General features: G+C 39.4%; 1 protein-coding gene and 1 non-coding gene across 5 annotated transcripts in view; one reads left to right on the top strand and one right to left on the bottom strand.

The window, feature by feature from the left end:
• The window catches only part of Herc2 (HECT and RLD domain containing E3 ubiquitin protein ligase 2), a 173,911-nt gene that overhangs the window by 73,826 nt on the left and 85,100 nt on the right, over nucleotides 1-14,985 (top strand). For all 4 annotated transcript variants that reach the window (XM_052713854.1, XM_052713856.1, XM_052713853.1 and 1 more), the window contains exons 28-37: nucleotides 212-344; nucleotides 451-578; nucleotides 666-861; nucleotides 3,092-3,225; nucleotides 3,739-3,912; nucleotides 3,987-4,123; nucleotides 4,239-4,390; nucleotides 5,484-5,675; nucleotides 13,451-13,638; nucleotides 14,599-14,791. In XM_052713854.1, coding sequence (XP_052569814.1) covers nucleotides 212-344; nucleotides 451-578; nucleotides 666-861; nucleotides 3,092-3,225; nucleotides 3,739-3,912; nucleotides 3,987-4,123; nucleotides 4,239-4,390; nucleotides 5,484-5,675; nucleotides 13,451-13,638; nucleotides 14,599-14,791 — 1,627 coding nt within the window. The remainder of the gene's footprint in view (nucleotides 1-211; nucleotides 345-450; nucleotides 579-665; nucleotides 862-3,091; nucleotides 3,226-3,738; nucleotides 3,913-3,986; nucleotides 4,124-4,238; nucleotides 4,391-5,483; nucleotides 5,676-13,450; nucleotides 13,639-14,598; nucleotides 14,792-14,985) is intronic.
• Nucleotides 8,136-8,238, bottom strand: LOC128095754 (U6 spliceosomal RNA). Its single transcript, XR_008213365.1, has one exon. It is a non-coding gene; the product is annotated as a U6 spliceosomal RNA (small nuclear RNA).

Raw genomic sequence — 14,985 nt, 5'->3', positions numbered from 1 at the left:
TTAGATATTTCTTACTCAGCATTCTATAATCTTCAAACAGCACAGCTTTGTTTGGTATTTGGAGATTTGGTTTTGAAGTGATAATTGATTGTTTCCATACAAGTACGATACAGATCACTTGTGGCAAAAAGTTAGGTAGATGCTGTGCCATGTTGGGTTTGTGAAGATTTCTTGGTGACTCTTAGGTTAATTCTGACCCTTCTTCTTGCAGGACTTTCTGTGTCAAATTGAAAGGTACTGTAGACAGTGCCACTTGACTACACCAATCACATTTCCTCCTGAGCATCCTGTGGAAGAGGTTGGCCGTCTGCTATTATGCTGCCTCCTAAAACATGAAGATTTAGGTATAGAGCTCAGTATCCATGTGTTTTAACTACATTGTAGACCTTTCAAATGGCATGGAATATATATTAATTCCTACCTTACCCTTTCCGAAAATGTCTTTTACAGGTCATGTGGCATTATCTTTAGTTCATGTAGGTACTCTTGGTATTGAGCAAGTAAAGCACAGAACATTGCCTAAATCTGTGGTGGATGTTTGTAGAGTTGTCTACCAAGCAAAATGCTCACTCATTAAGGTGAATGGATTTTAGTATTTTTCTGTGTTGTGTAGACAGTTGCCAGAGTACTTGTTGTTACATCAATTTCCCTATTTAACTTTGCAGACTCATCAAGAACAGGGACGTTCCTACAAGGAGGTGTGTGCTCCTGTCATTGAGCGTTTGAGATTTCTCTTCAATGAATTGAGGCCTGCTGTTTGCAGTGACCTCTCTATAATGTCTAAGTTTAAGCTGTTAGGCTCATTACCCCGTTGGAGGAGGATAGCTCAGAAGATCATTCGAGAAAGAAGGAAAAAGAGAGGTAATAATGTAAAAAGCCAGAATATATTGTTACGGTGTATATACTTTCTTGCCTTTGGCTGAGTCTGACTTCAGAGGGAAGTTATTTGGTACTGGTCCTTGCCTGTGGCATTTCCATGTATTGTCATAGTATTTATGTGTATTTGTGATTGAATGCAGAAGTCCTGATTATTTTAGTAAGTTGATAAGGAAAGAGTTTTAAAAAATTTATAATGTCTTCCTGGTAATGAGATATATTGGAACATTTCATCTTATGATTTGATGTTGACATTTTTCTAAGAAATTGTTTTGTTGTTGTGTTGAAGTATTGAGTAAAATAGTTTCTATCTTTGGGTGGTACACTCTAAGACCTTCAGTGGGGGCTCAAAACTGCAGGTAGTACCAAGCACAACAAATTGGGCCCTGTATGAGATGAACTGTAATTAAAGCAGAGTAATTATAGCAGTTGAATCTAGTGAGCTTATCTGGAGATAGTCATTCATTCCTCACAGACTCAAGACAAAGACAAAGATTTTTGGACCCCAGTTGACCACAAGTACTGACACTATGGAAAGTGGGATTATAGCCAGATCTCAGGCCTGTCTCAGAACTTGGTTACGTCATATCTTTGGACCCTGAGCTACTTGTTGTGGGTGTCTAGATTTACGGGGTGATGTTTTCCTTCCTCTCCCTGTTCCATCTGCTTTCTTTCCTCCTTTCCTCTTTCCCTTCTGCCTACTTCTCCTCTATTAACCTCTCCCACTTTTCTTCCCTTCCCCTTTCTCTCCCCCTCTCCTTTTTTCTTTTCTCTCTCCCTTCCTTTCATTGCTTTCTTCCCTTTTCCTTTTTATCCCAACTCACTTGAAAGGAGATTAACCTGAAGAAATGACTAAGGACACTGGTGTTGAGCTGTGTATGCAGTGCATTGTCAGAGTTGATAATATACTCTTATGCTCACAGTTAAAATTCATCTCTGCAAAAGGACCCAGAAGAGTATTCCAAAGGGGAACGTATGTGGGAGGAAGCTGAGAGCCAGTCGGGCACAGCTTCCAGGGTCTTCTCCCAGTGGGATCCTGTGGGGACCTGCTTAGTTCTCCATGGCTTGCTGGGTAGCTGCGTGGCTTGCCCCGGGAGTCCTCCTCCTTCTCTAGCTACTAGATAATTCTCTCCTCCCAGTTTTCTCCTTCTATATATTCTCTCTGCCTGCCAGCCCCGCCTATCCTTTCTCCTGCCTTGCTATTGGCCAGTTCTTTATTAGACCATCGGGTGTTTTACACAGGCACAGTAACACAGCTTCACAGAGTTAAACAAATGCAACATTAGCAAAAGTAACACACCTTAAAATAATATTCCACAACAGTTTGGGGGGGGTGGTGTTTGGGTTTTTCTTTTTTCTTCTTTCTTTTTTTCTTTCTTGTCTGTTTTTCTGTGTAGCCCTGGCTGTCTTGGAACTCAAGTCTGTAGACTAGGCTGATCTCAAACCCGTTGAGATTCACCTGCCTTTGCCTCCCAAGTGCTGAGACTAAAAGCATGTGGCAGCACGGCCCAGCTCTCCCCTTTGCTCTTTAGTCTCTAGAGGCTTGCTGATCCCAGGCTCCCAATTCTTCAGGGCTCCTCTCTGTAACAGTGTTCCACTCCTGTCCCTGACATGGTATGCCAGAGTATTGTTTCTAGAGGTCATAGGATACTCATTGTGATAGTTTTTACTTTTGTCCTTTCAGCATTACAGTTGACAGTGTCATTCTGTACTCTTTTGAAGAAAATATCCATCCTTCTTTGTCTTTCTGTTGCTGTGATACCACACTATGAGCATAAGAAAGTCGGGAGGAAAGGGTTTATTTCATCTTACAACTCTCGGGTCACATTTCATCCCTGATGGACATCAGGGCTGGAACTCCAAGCAGGAACATGGAGATAGGAACTGCAACAGGCCATAGAAGAGTACTGCTTACTGACTTGCCCAGACTGCTTTTTTACAGACCCGGGACCACTTGCCCAGGGATGGTATGGGCTGGGATCTCCCACATCAATCAATAATTAAGAGAATGCCCCACAGGCTTGCCCACAGGCCAGTCCTAGGGAGGCATTTTCTCAGTTGTGGTTCCCTCTTCTCAGATAACTTGTGTCAAGCTGACCCCCCTCCCCCAAAAAAAAAAACCAAAACCAAAAAACCTACAACCCATACATTCTTGCACATTAAAGTATTTCTTAGTTAAAAATTATATAAATGATTTTTATGTTTTAAAATATAGTTCCTAAGAAGCCAGAATCTACTGATGGTGAAGAAAAAATTGGAAATGAAGAAAGTGATTTAGAAGAAGCTTGTGTTCTGCCTCATAGTCCTATAAATGTAGACAAAAGACCCATTTCCATGAAGTCTCCCAAGGTGAAGTATTTCCTATGGTTCTTAGATTGGGTGATAGAAACACTGCACACAGCAAGGAAGCTCTGGTGCCATGCAGTTGTCCTGAACACCTATAGGCTAGTGAGTTTCGTGTGTTGCTTTTAGAAGCATGGCCCTAGGCTGCTTAGTGGACTTGGCTGACAGTGTTCTGTCTGGTCACACTGCTGGAGGACTGTTTCCTTTTGTTTTTGGTCTGTGTTGCATTATATATATATAGCATTCATTCATTATATATATATAGCATTCATTCATTTCATTATTTGTTTGAGAAACTATTGGTCCCTGAGGCTATTAATATTTTTAAAAGTTATTCAATTTAAAATATCAGTGACAGGATGCTTTTCTAGCTTGTGTTGCAGACTTCTGGGTCCTATTCCTAGTGGTAACAAAATGAACAAATAACAAAACTATTAGTACTAATTGTTTATAGTCAAAGAACTTTAGAGTACATGTTAGTAGGGTAAACTAATGGTGCACATTGTTCTTTTTTGTTAGGATAAATGGCAGCCACTGTTGAATACAGTTACAGGAGTTCATAAATACAAATGGTTAAAGCAGAATGTGCAGGGCCTTTACCCACAGTCTGCACTTCTCAGTACTATTGTTGAATTTGCCCTTAAGGAAGAGCCAGTAGATGTGGAAAAAATGAGGAAGTGCCTACTGAAACAGGTAAGACTTTCTGTGGCACGATTCTTTGCATTGAGTCAGATTGAGGACTGACTGTAAATATTGCTGTTTTTCAGTTGGAGAGAGCAGAGGTTCGTCTGGAAGGGATAGATACAATTTTGAAACTGGCAGCCAAAAGTTTCTTACTTCCATCTGTGCAGTATGCTATGTTTTGTGGATGGCAAAGACTTATTCCTGAAGGACTTGATATAGGGTAAAGCTTTATAAAATTTCTCTCAAGTATGGAATCTTGGGAACACACTGCTGTTCTTTTGGAGTTAAAAGTCTGGCAATGTTCCAAGTCAAATTCTAGTTTCTTTGTTTGAAAGGGAACCACTTACAGACTGCTTAAAGGATGTGGATTTGATCCCACCTTTTAATCGGATGCTGCTGGAAGTGACTTTTGGCAAGCTGTATGCTTGGGCAGTCCAGAATATTCGATATGTTCTGATGGATGCAAGCGCCAAATTTAAAGAGCTGGGTGAGCTAAAGAAAACATGATAATTGAAAGTCCTTCTTGTAAAACTGATGATATGGTAATGGTTGTGACTGCAGCAATGTCCTGTTGTTAATCTTGAGTGTATAATGTGGAAATGGACATCAAGTCACTTCTCCCTTTTGGAAACTGTACGTCAGAACAGTAATCATTTATTGTTAGCTTTATTTTAGATTCAGAATAGAACTTTGAACATTTGGCAGAAAACGTAATCTCAAAATATTTTAATAAAATAAATCAAGCTACATTTTTATTAGTGTTGCACCCTATATACTCTAAGGTGCCAGTTTCCCACATTAATGCTAATCTAGATAATTTGAGCATCTGTAGAGATATGGCAAGATTAGTTTTATGGTAGTAAAATGAAAGACGCCCAAAGATATTTAGAAAATATACTGAATATATATACAGTTTTAACTACAGGGTTTTATTGTATAGTTGGGAATGCCACACTTTGGGGTGCTCATCCCCACACTTTATTTTTGTCTCCAAACTTTGAAATTGGTATTTCTGTGGAATTTTTTGTTCTGTTTCACTTTGTTTTTTGAGACAGGGTCTTACTATGTATCCTTTGCTGGCCTGAAACTCAAAATTTAGATGGGGTTGGTTTCCAACTCCCAGAGGTCCACCTGCATCTGCCTCCAGAGTGCTGTGATTAAAGGTGTGTGCCAGCACCTCTAACTCTAAATTTTCACTACTTTGAGATTGCTGGGATCTCCATTTAAATTTTTGAAGACAATATACCTAGGAAAAGCTTAGCTTCCTTCTTTAAGCACAGATGTTATATCAGAGTTCACTTTTACTAATGGTGAAAATTGTACTAGAATTTAACACTATACTAACTGAATTTTTCCCTTTTGTACTATATCTTGAAGACAAGGATAACAGTATGTGGAATGTAGATGGTGAGGATATCGTAAAATAAAATCGATCCGCCCTAACCTCACTATGTGGAAACCCACTTTAAAAAAAAGTTACATAAATGAATAAGTAATTAATAACCAAACTCCACTGTGTTTTGAATGATGTGCATTGTACCCATAAATGAGAAATTCAGATGAATGTCAATGTTTTTTAGGTATTCAGCCTATCCCCCTACAAACCATTACCAATGAGAACCTGGCAGGACCAAGTCTGGGGACCATCCCACAAGCTCGATTTCTTCTGGTGATGCTCAGCATGCTCACCCTGCAGCATGGTGCAAACAATCTTGACCTCTTGCTCAACTCAGGCACACTGGCCCTCACACAGACTGCGCTGAGGCTGATCGGTATGTTGGCTTTGGCTCTGGATCCTTTAGAAAAACATGACTTTTATCTTTTCTCCTTAACAACAACAACAAATTACACACACACACACATACACAAGCTAGCCTTTTAACTATGCTGAGTGTAACTGAGCAATGTTAGGGACTTTAACATTTTTTTCTTTATTTTTTCTCTTTGACCTTGTTTTTTAAGACAGGATCTCAATATATATATACCCTTGCCTAGCCTGGAGCTCTCCATGCTGGTCTTAAACTCACAGAGATCCTCCTGCCTCTGCCTCCAGAGTACTGAGATTAAAGTTGTGGGCTACCATTCCTATTGGGGACATTCACATTTTGAGCAGCTGTTACTGCTGTCTTGTTTTAGAACATTTTCATAACCTCAGGTGCAAATCTTACATCTGTTTATCAATCACTCTTGCCCACCCTCCTGTTCCTGGTGACCACAAATCGGCTTTCTGCCTCAGTGGATTTACATTTTTTTGAGGATTTCATGTAAGTGCGGTCATGTAATTTATAGGCTTTTGTATTTAGATTTTAGTGTATGTCAGTATTTCTTTCTTTCTTTTTTTTTTTTTTTTTTGGTTTTTCGAGACAGGGTCTCTTCTGTGTAGCTTTGCGCCTTTCCTGGAACTCACTTGGTAGTCCAGGCTGGCCTTGAACTCACAGAGATCCATCCGCCTGGCTCTGCCTCCCGAGTGCTGGGATTAAAGGCGTGCGCCACCACCGCCCGGCAGTATTTCATTTTTTTAATGACTTTTTTATATATTGATGGGCAATTGAGTTATCATTTTATTTTAGTGAGTAGTTTTGCTAGGAATGTTTGTATATAAATTCTTGAATACCTATTTCTGGTTCTTTTGATTATAAAAGAAATAGAATACTGGGGTCATCTGGTAAGGTTACAGGTGGATACTGGATTTTGGAGGGCACCCACTGGTATTTCCAGGTTGTTTAATACTAGAACAAGAAATCAGAGTAGGAACATACAGATGAGAGAAACCAAACAGTTTATTAAGTATTTTTGAGCTGTAAGAAGCACTAGTGAGCCATATGTTGGGGAATGTAAGAGCATGAATGGTACCCGTACTGGGCAGGTTGGGATAGTCTTACAGTGTAGAACTTTTGTGCACATATCCTATTTCAGGTAGTCTTAGTAGGGAGAGATTTCTAGTTTCTCTGTTAATTGGCTCTTTTCATATACTTTTTAAAAAAGATATTCTCTATGTAGCTCTGCTTGGCCTGGAAGTCTATGCTCCCAGAGATTCCCTGCCTGCCTCCAGAGTGTGGGCACTAGGCTTGCCATGTATAAATATTAATGTTTCACTTCTGACCAGGGATGTGGGTGTCTACTTTGAGTGATTCGTGCATCAGACCTGCACTGAGTTAGTTGCACACTGGCTCCCCACATGCAAATCTCCACTTCTGTGGATCTTTGACAGCTTTATTGTTGCACTTTGGGATTAAGGCCTTCATCTACTGAGTGTGAAGTGCTCCTTAGTGATTTTTGGTTTGCATTTCAACTAATGACAAATGCATTGTTATCTGTTATCTGTGTATATCTTACAGAAATGTCCTTTGCCAGTTTTTTTTTAATGAGTTGAATTCTTTGTCTTTTTGTTATTGAGTTATAGGAGTACCAGTTAAAAGTACCACATAAGCTGGGTGTGGGGGTGCATGCCTTTAATTCCCAGTACTGGGAGGCAAAGGCAGGTGGATCTCTTGTGAGTTCGAGGCCAGCCTGGTCTACAGAGTGAGTTCCAGGACAGCAAATGCTATTACACAGAGAAACCCTGTCTTGAAAAATCAAAAAAAAAAAAAAAAAAAAAAAAGTATCACAAAAATGAACCAAACATTTAAGGAAGACTTAATAATCCTCAGGCTCTTCCAAAAATACTCTGGATGTTAGACTTTTGCAAATTTATAGACCTTTAGTAGATGTTGTATGATTTGAGGATAAATTTTCTTGTCTTGTGAATTTTATTTTCTTTTGATGCAGTTTTTCATCTTCTGATAGCCCACCTAGTTATTTTTCTTTGCTCTCTGTGCTTCTGTCTTTGCCACGAAGCAGTTGGCAACACTAAGGCAGGTGAAAATTATCTGTTATTTCTTCTGCAGGTTTTATTGTTTCAGCTCTTATATGTAGGTCTTTTGTGCATTTTAAAAATGAAAATACAGTTATATAATTTCCCTCTCATCTTTTCTCTCTCCTAACCCTCTCATGTATCCCTCCCTGCTTTCTCAAATTCATTACCTTTTTCTTTCCCTGGGAAGACTATTTCTCCCACTCTCAGCATTCCTTAGTTCTTTGTCTAGGGTTAGGCAGCAGCCTTGTCCAGGCTTCCCTGAGTTTCCTAGGAGATGCAATCTCACAGCAGACGTCCTGTTCCTCTGGCTCTTACAGTCTTTCTGCCCTCTTGCTTAGCTTTCCCTGAGCCTTAGGTGCAGTTGTATGGCAGATGTAAAAATGTGGAATGCTTTACAAATTTGTGGGTCATTCCTGCCCAGGGGCCCTACTAATCTTGTCTGTATTGTTGCAGTTTTAGCATATGTACTGCCAAAGCAAGCATGTCTTTTGTACTTTTAGGTAAACATTTTATATATTCACATAGCCTGACTTTAAATTTTTTTTTATTATTATTTATTTATTCCACTACCATTTGTTGCAAACTTTTCCCCCAGTGTCTTGGTATCCTTGGAAAGCCATTTGACTAGACTCCCAGTTCTATTGTTTCATGTGCTTATTATTACTATGGTGACCCTGCATTGTTTTGAACATTGTGGCTTTGTAGCAAATTTTGAAGTTGAGATTGGGAGTCTTCTGACATTTTTTTTCCCCTGGAGATTGTTTGGGTGTTTTGGGTTCACTTGCATTTCTATGTGGAATTTTAGGGCTGGTTTTAATATATCTGTAAAAGGTCTTGGAGTTGTTTTAAGGATGCTGTGGGGGTCTGTAGATCACCTTAGGGATTATTTCTATCCTACCAGTATTAGCTTCCGTTCTATGAATACAAGTACATTTACTGTTTAGAGTTTAATTTCCTTCAGCAATATTTTAGAGTGGGACAGTTTCCAGGATAATAATGACTAAACAGAACAGATTAGGAAGTGTCCCCTAATGTTCTTCTTTTAGAAGAATTTAAGAGTTATTAATTCTTCTTTAAATGTTTGATAGAACTCACCTGTTAAGCCTTATGGGCCTGTACTTTTCTTTGTAATTCCGTCTCTTTTCTTACAGGTCTATGTGGGTTTTCTGTTCCTTCTGAGTTACTTCAGGTGTAATTTGTATGTTGCTAGGACTTTATTCATTTCATCTGGGTATTCTTGTTTCTTGGTATATATAAAATTGTTTATAATGGTTTCATTTTTCCGTGGGGAGTATTTCCCCTACAGCCATTTCTGGCTTTACTTAGTTGTATCTCTTCCTTCTTTTTTTCTTAAGTAATCTGTACTTTTGGTTTTCTTGATTCTCTTGTTTTTTGTTCTTTACTTCATTTATTTCTCTTCTAGTCTTTACTTTTTCTTCTATTAACTGTTTCTATTGCATTTTTACTGTTATGGTTTTCTAGTTTCCCCAGAAATCAAATCTGTGGTCTTTGTAGTCCACACTGTCCCCTTTATCAGCTTTGGAGATGTGTTTCCATGGGTCTCAATGTGTGCTCTCATATCACTTAGAATTTCTACTTTGGCCCAATGGTTGTTTAAGTGAATTCTGCTTTAATTTCTCATACTTATATATTCTTTAGGTTTTCCTCTGGTACTAATTTTTAATCATTACATTTTATTTGGAGAAGAAATTCATGATTTGAGAATGTAACTGTTGGTAGAAATCTTGTCTAGCATGTATGAAGCCTTGAATTCAAATCCTCAGTACTACATAACCCAGGCATAATAGCACACACCTATTATCTTAGCACTTAGAGGGTGGAGGCAGGAGCATCAAGAGTTCATTCTCGGCTTTGAAATGAGTTCAAAGCCATCCTGGAATATATAAAACCCTGTCTGAAAAATAAGGTAAAACTCTGCAACTATATAGTCTTTCATATTAACTTTATATGCGTGTTTATCCAGGTTCAGCAAACACTAAGTATAAATTGTCCTTTTTCTTGTCGCATATTTATTCATGCCCCTAGTAAATTCAGCCTTCAAAGAGCTAGCAGAACGATGGTGGGATCTGCCCCTATCTGAAGACCCTGGGCTAAGGCATCAGCTGAAAGATTTTAAGTATTTTATCAAGAATTTTTGTAGTGTTCATAGGAAATTCAGTGTTCATAGGAAAATTGATTTGTAGTTCTGTTTCTTCGTTTGATTGTTATATGGTTTAGGTATCTGGGTAATTGTGGCCTTGGTAAAAAGAATTAAGCAATGTTCCTTCAGTTTCTATTTTGTGGAATAATTTGAGGAGTATTGGCATTAATTCTTTGAAAATCTTGTAGAAATCTGCATTGAATCTATCTGGCCTTGGCTTTTTATTTTTTTTGTTTTTGCTTGGGAGACTTTTAATAAGAGTTTCTATTTTACTAGGGGCTATACATCTGTTTAAATTGCTTATTCTCGATTTAGCTTTGGTAGGTGGTATATATCAAGAAATATATTCATTTCTTTTAGATTTTCCTATTAGGTGCAGTATATATTTTTAAACTATGTCCTTATTATTCTCTGAATTTCCTGTGTCTGTTGTGATGTCCCCCTTTTCATCTCTAATTTTATTAATTTGGATCTTTTCTTTACATCTTTTAGTTAATTTGGCTAAATTTTTTTATCAGTCCTGTGATTTTCATTAAGAATTAACTCATTTCATTGATTTATTTGTGTTTTTGTTGTTGTTGATGGTAGATTTCTGCTTGGAGTTTGATTAGTTCTTGCTATCTACTACTTGGGTGTTATTTCTTCATTTTGTTCTAGAACTTTCAGATGTGTCATTAAGTTACTATGAATATGAGACCTCTAATTTTTTTTCCATATAGTCACTTAGTGCTATAACTTGCCCCTAGAACCGGCTTTATTTGTGTCCCATATATTTGAGTATGCTGTATTTTCCTTTTTATTCAACTCCAGAAAATTTTTAAATTTCTTTCTTAATTTGTATCTTGACCCACTTTTCAGTCAGTAGTGAGTTGTTCAGTTTCCCTGAGTTTGTATGCTTTATGCTGTTTTCGTTGTTGTTGATACCCACTTTTAATCCTCGGTGGTCAGAATGCAGGGCGTTATTTTAATTTTCTTGTATCTTTTGAGACTTGCTTTAAGTCCAAGTATGTGGTCAGTTTTGGAAAAAGTTCCAGGAGCTGCTGAGAAGAAGGTATATTCTTTTGTTTTTGGGTAAAACATTCTATAAATATCTTCTAGGTCCATTTATTTATGATATCATTTAGCTCCAACATTTTTCTGTTTAGTTTTAGATAACCCATCTATTTGCAAGAGTTGAGTTTTGAAGTCACCCACCATCATTGTGTGAAGATCAGTATGTGATTTTAGCTGTAGTAGTGTTTCTTTTATGAACTTGGGTGTCCCTGTGTTTGGTGCATAAATGTTTGGAATTATAATATTCTCTTGGATTTTTCCTTTGACAAGTATGTAGTGTCCTTCCCTATTTCTTCTTATTAGTTTTGGTTTGAAGTTTATTTTGTCAGGTATTAAATGCCTACATTGGCTTGCTTCCTGAGTCCATTGGAATATTCTTTCCCATCCTTGTATGCTGAGGTGATATCTATTCTTGATGTAAGGTGTGTTTTTTGGAAGCAGTGGAAGGATGGATCCCGTTTTTGTATTCAACCTATTAATGTATGGTTTTATTGGGGAACTGTGATCCTTGATGGTGAGTTATCAATGAGCAATGTTTGTTGATTCCTGTTATTTTCTTGTTATGGTGTGGGTTATGGTGCGGGCTCCCCGCTCTTGATTTGCTGGTCTGAGATTATTTATGCCTTCTGTTTTCTGGGTGCGACAAACCTCTTCAGACTGAAGTTTTCCTTTTAGCACCTTTTGTAGAGCTGTATTTATAGATAGGTACTGCTTAAATTTAATTCTATCATGAAATCTTTTTCTTTCTTCATCTAGTGTGATTGAAAGTTTTGCTAGGTATAGTAGTTTGGGCTGGCATCTGTGGTTTCTTAAGAGTTTGTGGAACATTGATCCAGACCCTTCTGGATTTTAGTCTCCATTGAGAAGTCAGAAGTCTATTGGGTCTGCCTTTATGTGTTATTTGTTTTTTTTTTTTTTTCTTTTGGAGCTTTTAATGTTCTTTCTTTTTTTTTTTTGAGACAGGGTTTCTCTGTGTAGCTTTGCGCCTTTTCCTGGAACTCACTCTGTAGCCCAGGCTGGCCCCAAACTCACAGAGATCCGCCTGCCTCTGCCTCCCGAGTGCTGGGATTAAAGGCGTGCGCCACCACCGCCCGGCATAATGTTCTTTCTTTTTTAATATACATTTAGTGTTCTGGTTATAATGTGTCCGGGGGATTTCTTTTCTGGTCTTTTCTATTTGGTGTTCTGTATGCTTCTTGGATCTTGATAGAGGCCTCCTTCTTTAGGTTAGGGAAAGTCTATGATTTTGTTGAAAATATTTTTTTGCTTTTTATCTGAATTTCTTTTCTTTCTATTCCTTTTATTCATTGATTTGGTCTTTCCATAGTGTTCCAAATTTCCTAGATGTTTTGTGCCTGGATTTTTTTTTTTTTTAGATTTAACTTTTTTTTTTTCTTTCTTTTTTTGGGCAAGATATCCATTTCTTTTACCTTGTCTGTAATGCCTGAGGTTCTCTCTTCCATCCTTTTTACTCTGTTGGTGAGACTTACCTCTGAGGTTTTGGTTTGGTATCCTAAATTTTTAATTTTAAATTTTTATCCATTTGGATTTTCTGAGTTCCTGCCAGGTGTGGCCCCTGGGGTCCTGGGTAGAATGTGTTCCTTGGTTTTATTGGGGGCTGATATGAACAAATGGGAATGAGCTAGCAGGGGGAGGCTGAATGGGTCCACAGGAAGGAAGGAAGCTGGGTATGTCATGAGGTTTGACAGGGAATAGAGGTAGAAAGGATGCAGACCCCTTCATGTGGTCTGCTACAGGGCTGGGGATGAGACTGATGAATTTGCAATGGAGGAAAGGAGGAGAATTAAGACCACCCACTGGATTCCCAGGCTGCCATGGCCAGTGAGCTCCTAGGGAGAGAGTGTCTTTGGGTATTGGAGGCTGACACAGAGGAATAGAGTCAGGGAGAAAGGCTGGGTCCTGCCAGAGTCTCCAGAGTTCCCAGGGAGTGGAGGCAGAGAGGGCGGCAAGGCCCTTGCAGTTGATTTCCTACAGGGTTGGGGGTAAGACTCCAGTATGATTTCTTAAACTTAGTGCTAATCAGTTCTTCTTGATCTTTGTGCTGTGTGTGTGTGTGTGTGTGCGTGTGCGCGCGCGCCTGTCTATCTGTCTGTCTATGTCTGTGTGTCAGGGTCCTTCTGTGTAGACCAGTTTGCTTTGAACTGATGACCCTCTTTAGTGCAAGGATTATGTGATGTGTCACCAGGTCTGCTGATGTGTCTATTATAAATAGGACATTGGAGGCTGGAAAGATGGCTCTGCTGTTAAAAGAGTACTTGTCATTGTTGCTGAGGACCTGGGTTTTAATTAGTTTCCAGCACCCATGTTTAGTAGTTTCTGCCACTGTACCCACATGTACAAACCTACACTCAGACATGTAATTTACACATAAATAACCTATACACAATTTTAAAAAATAACAAAAATAGGACATTGCAGCTAATTGTAGGCTCAGCTGTTGTTTGATGTTCTGACAGGTCCTACTTGTGATAATGTTGAGGAAGACATGAGTGCCTCTTCCCGGGGAGCCTCTGCTACGGTGTTGGAAGAAACAAGGAAGGAAACTGCTCCTGTTCAGCTCCCTGTTTCAGGGCCGGAACTGGCTGCTATGATGAAGATTGGAACCAGGGTCATGAGAGGCGTGGATTGGAAGTGGGGTGACCAGGTATTCAGAGATTTTGTTAACATCTTAGAACATCTAACCTGCCAATGAGTGGGAGTTAGAATAGTTGGCTACCTCAGGACTTGTAAGATTGATGGATGACTTAGTTGTTGATTTGTGAGCAATAAAATACAGGCAGAAAACATTAGGACAGTGTTTTGCTTCCCATGATGTCATGTAGATTTTTCTCAGCCACACTGCTAAGCATGGACTTTGTCAATTTCATGAAATTGTCTGAGACCAGGTAATAGCATCCTATCAACAGTTTTTTCTCTTTGTAGTGGTTGACAGAATATTGCTCTTGGGCCTAGGTTCCCACTCTTAGGAAGTGATTGAGGTCGTTGGAAAGACCAGTTTGATTGCTTGGACACTCACTAATACATTTGTTGAGAAAAATCCCTAGTTGAGAAAATTTTCTCCTTTCCTCTTATTTCTTTGATAAAGGAACGTGAGCACGTGATTTTTTTTTTTTTTTTTTTTTTTCTTTTCGAGACAGGGTTTCTCTGTGTAGCTTTGTGCCTTTCCTGGATCTCGCTCTGTAGACCAGGCTGGCCTCGAACTCACAAAGATCCGCCTGGCTCTGCCTCCCAAGTGCTGGGATTAAAGGCGTGTGCCACCACTGCCTGGCGCATGTGATTTTATGGCATTTAAAAATGATAGGATCGCTGGGCACTGGTGACACATACCTTTAATCCTAGCACTCGGGAAGCAGAGGCAGGCGAATCTGAGTTCGAGGCCAGCCTGGTGTACAGAGGAAGTTCCAGGACAGCCAGGGCTACACAGAGAAACCCTGTCTCAACCCCCCCCCCCAAAAAAAATAGAATGATATAATCTGTACATTTTTTAGTTATATTTGGGTCAGGAGGAGGCTGACAGAAAATCTGTACAGAATTAATGGAAGAACCATGGTGGGTCCAGAACAGGACACACACTCTTACCTGGTCTTTGTTTTGGCTTTTTCAGGATGGGCCTCCACCAGGCCTAGGCCGTGTAATTGGTGAGCTGGGAGAGGATGGCTGGATCAGGGTCCAGTGGGATACAGGCAGCACTAACTCATACAGGATGGGAAAAGAAGGAAAGTACGACCTCAAGCTGGTGGAGCTGCCAGTGTCATCACAGCCCTCTGCAGAGGACTCAGACACAGAGGATGACTCCGGTGGGTGACTCGCACAGTCTGTTAGATCAAGGTAGCTTGGTAAATTGTTCGTGTGTTGGATAGCTGTCATTTCCCTCTGGAAACAGTGGTCAGATTGCATTTGAAGACATTGCTCTGGCTGCACTTTAAACACGTGATTCTGGTATAGATGTATAAAGGGGCTCAATCTAGTAACCCAGACAAACTGATTCATC

The sequence above is a fragment of the Peromyscus californicus genome, unplaced genomic scaffold (assembly GCF_007827085.1).
Source record: "Peromyscus californicus insignis strain IS unplaced genomic scaffold, ASM782708v3 Scaffold_4__1_contigs__length_199733344, whole genome shotgun sequence".
Lineage (NCBI taxonomy): Eukaryota > Metazoa > Chordata > Mammalia > Rodentia > Cricetidae > Peromyscus > Peromyscus californicus.
The sequence above is the reverse complement of the archived record's forward strand: the minus strand, read 5'-3'. Positions and strand labels throughout refer to the sequence as shown.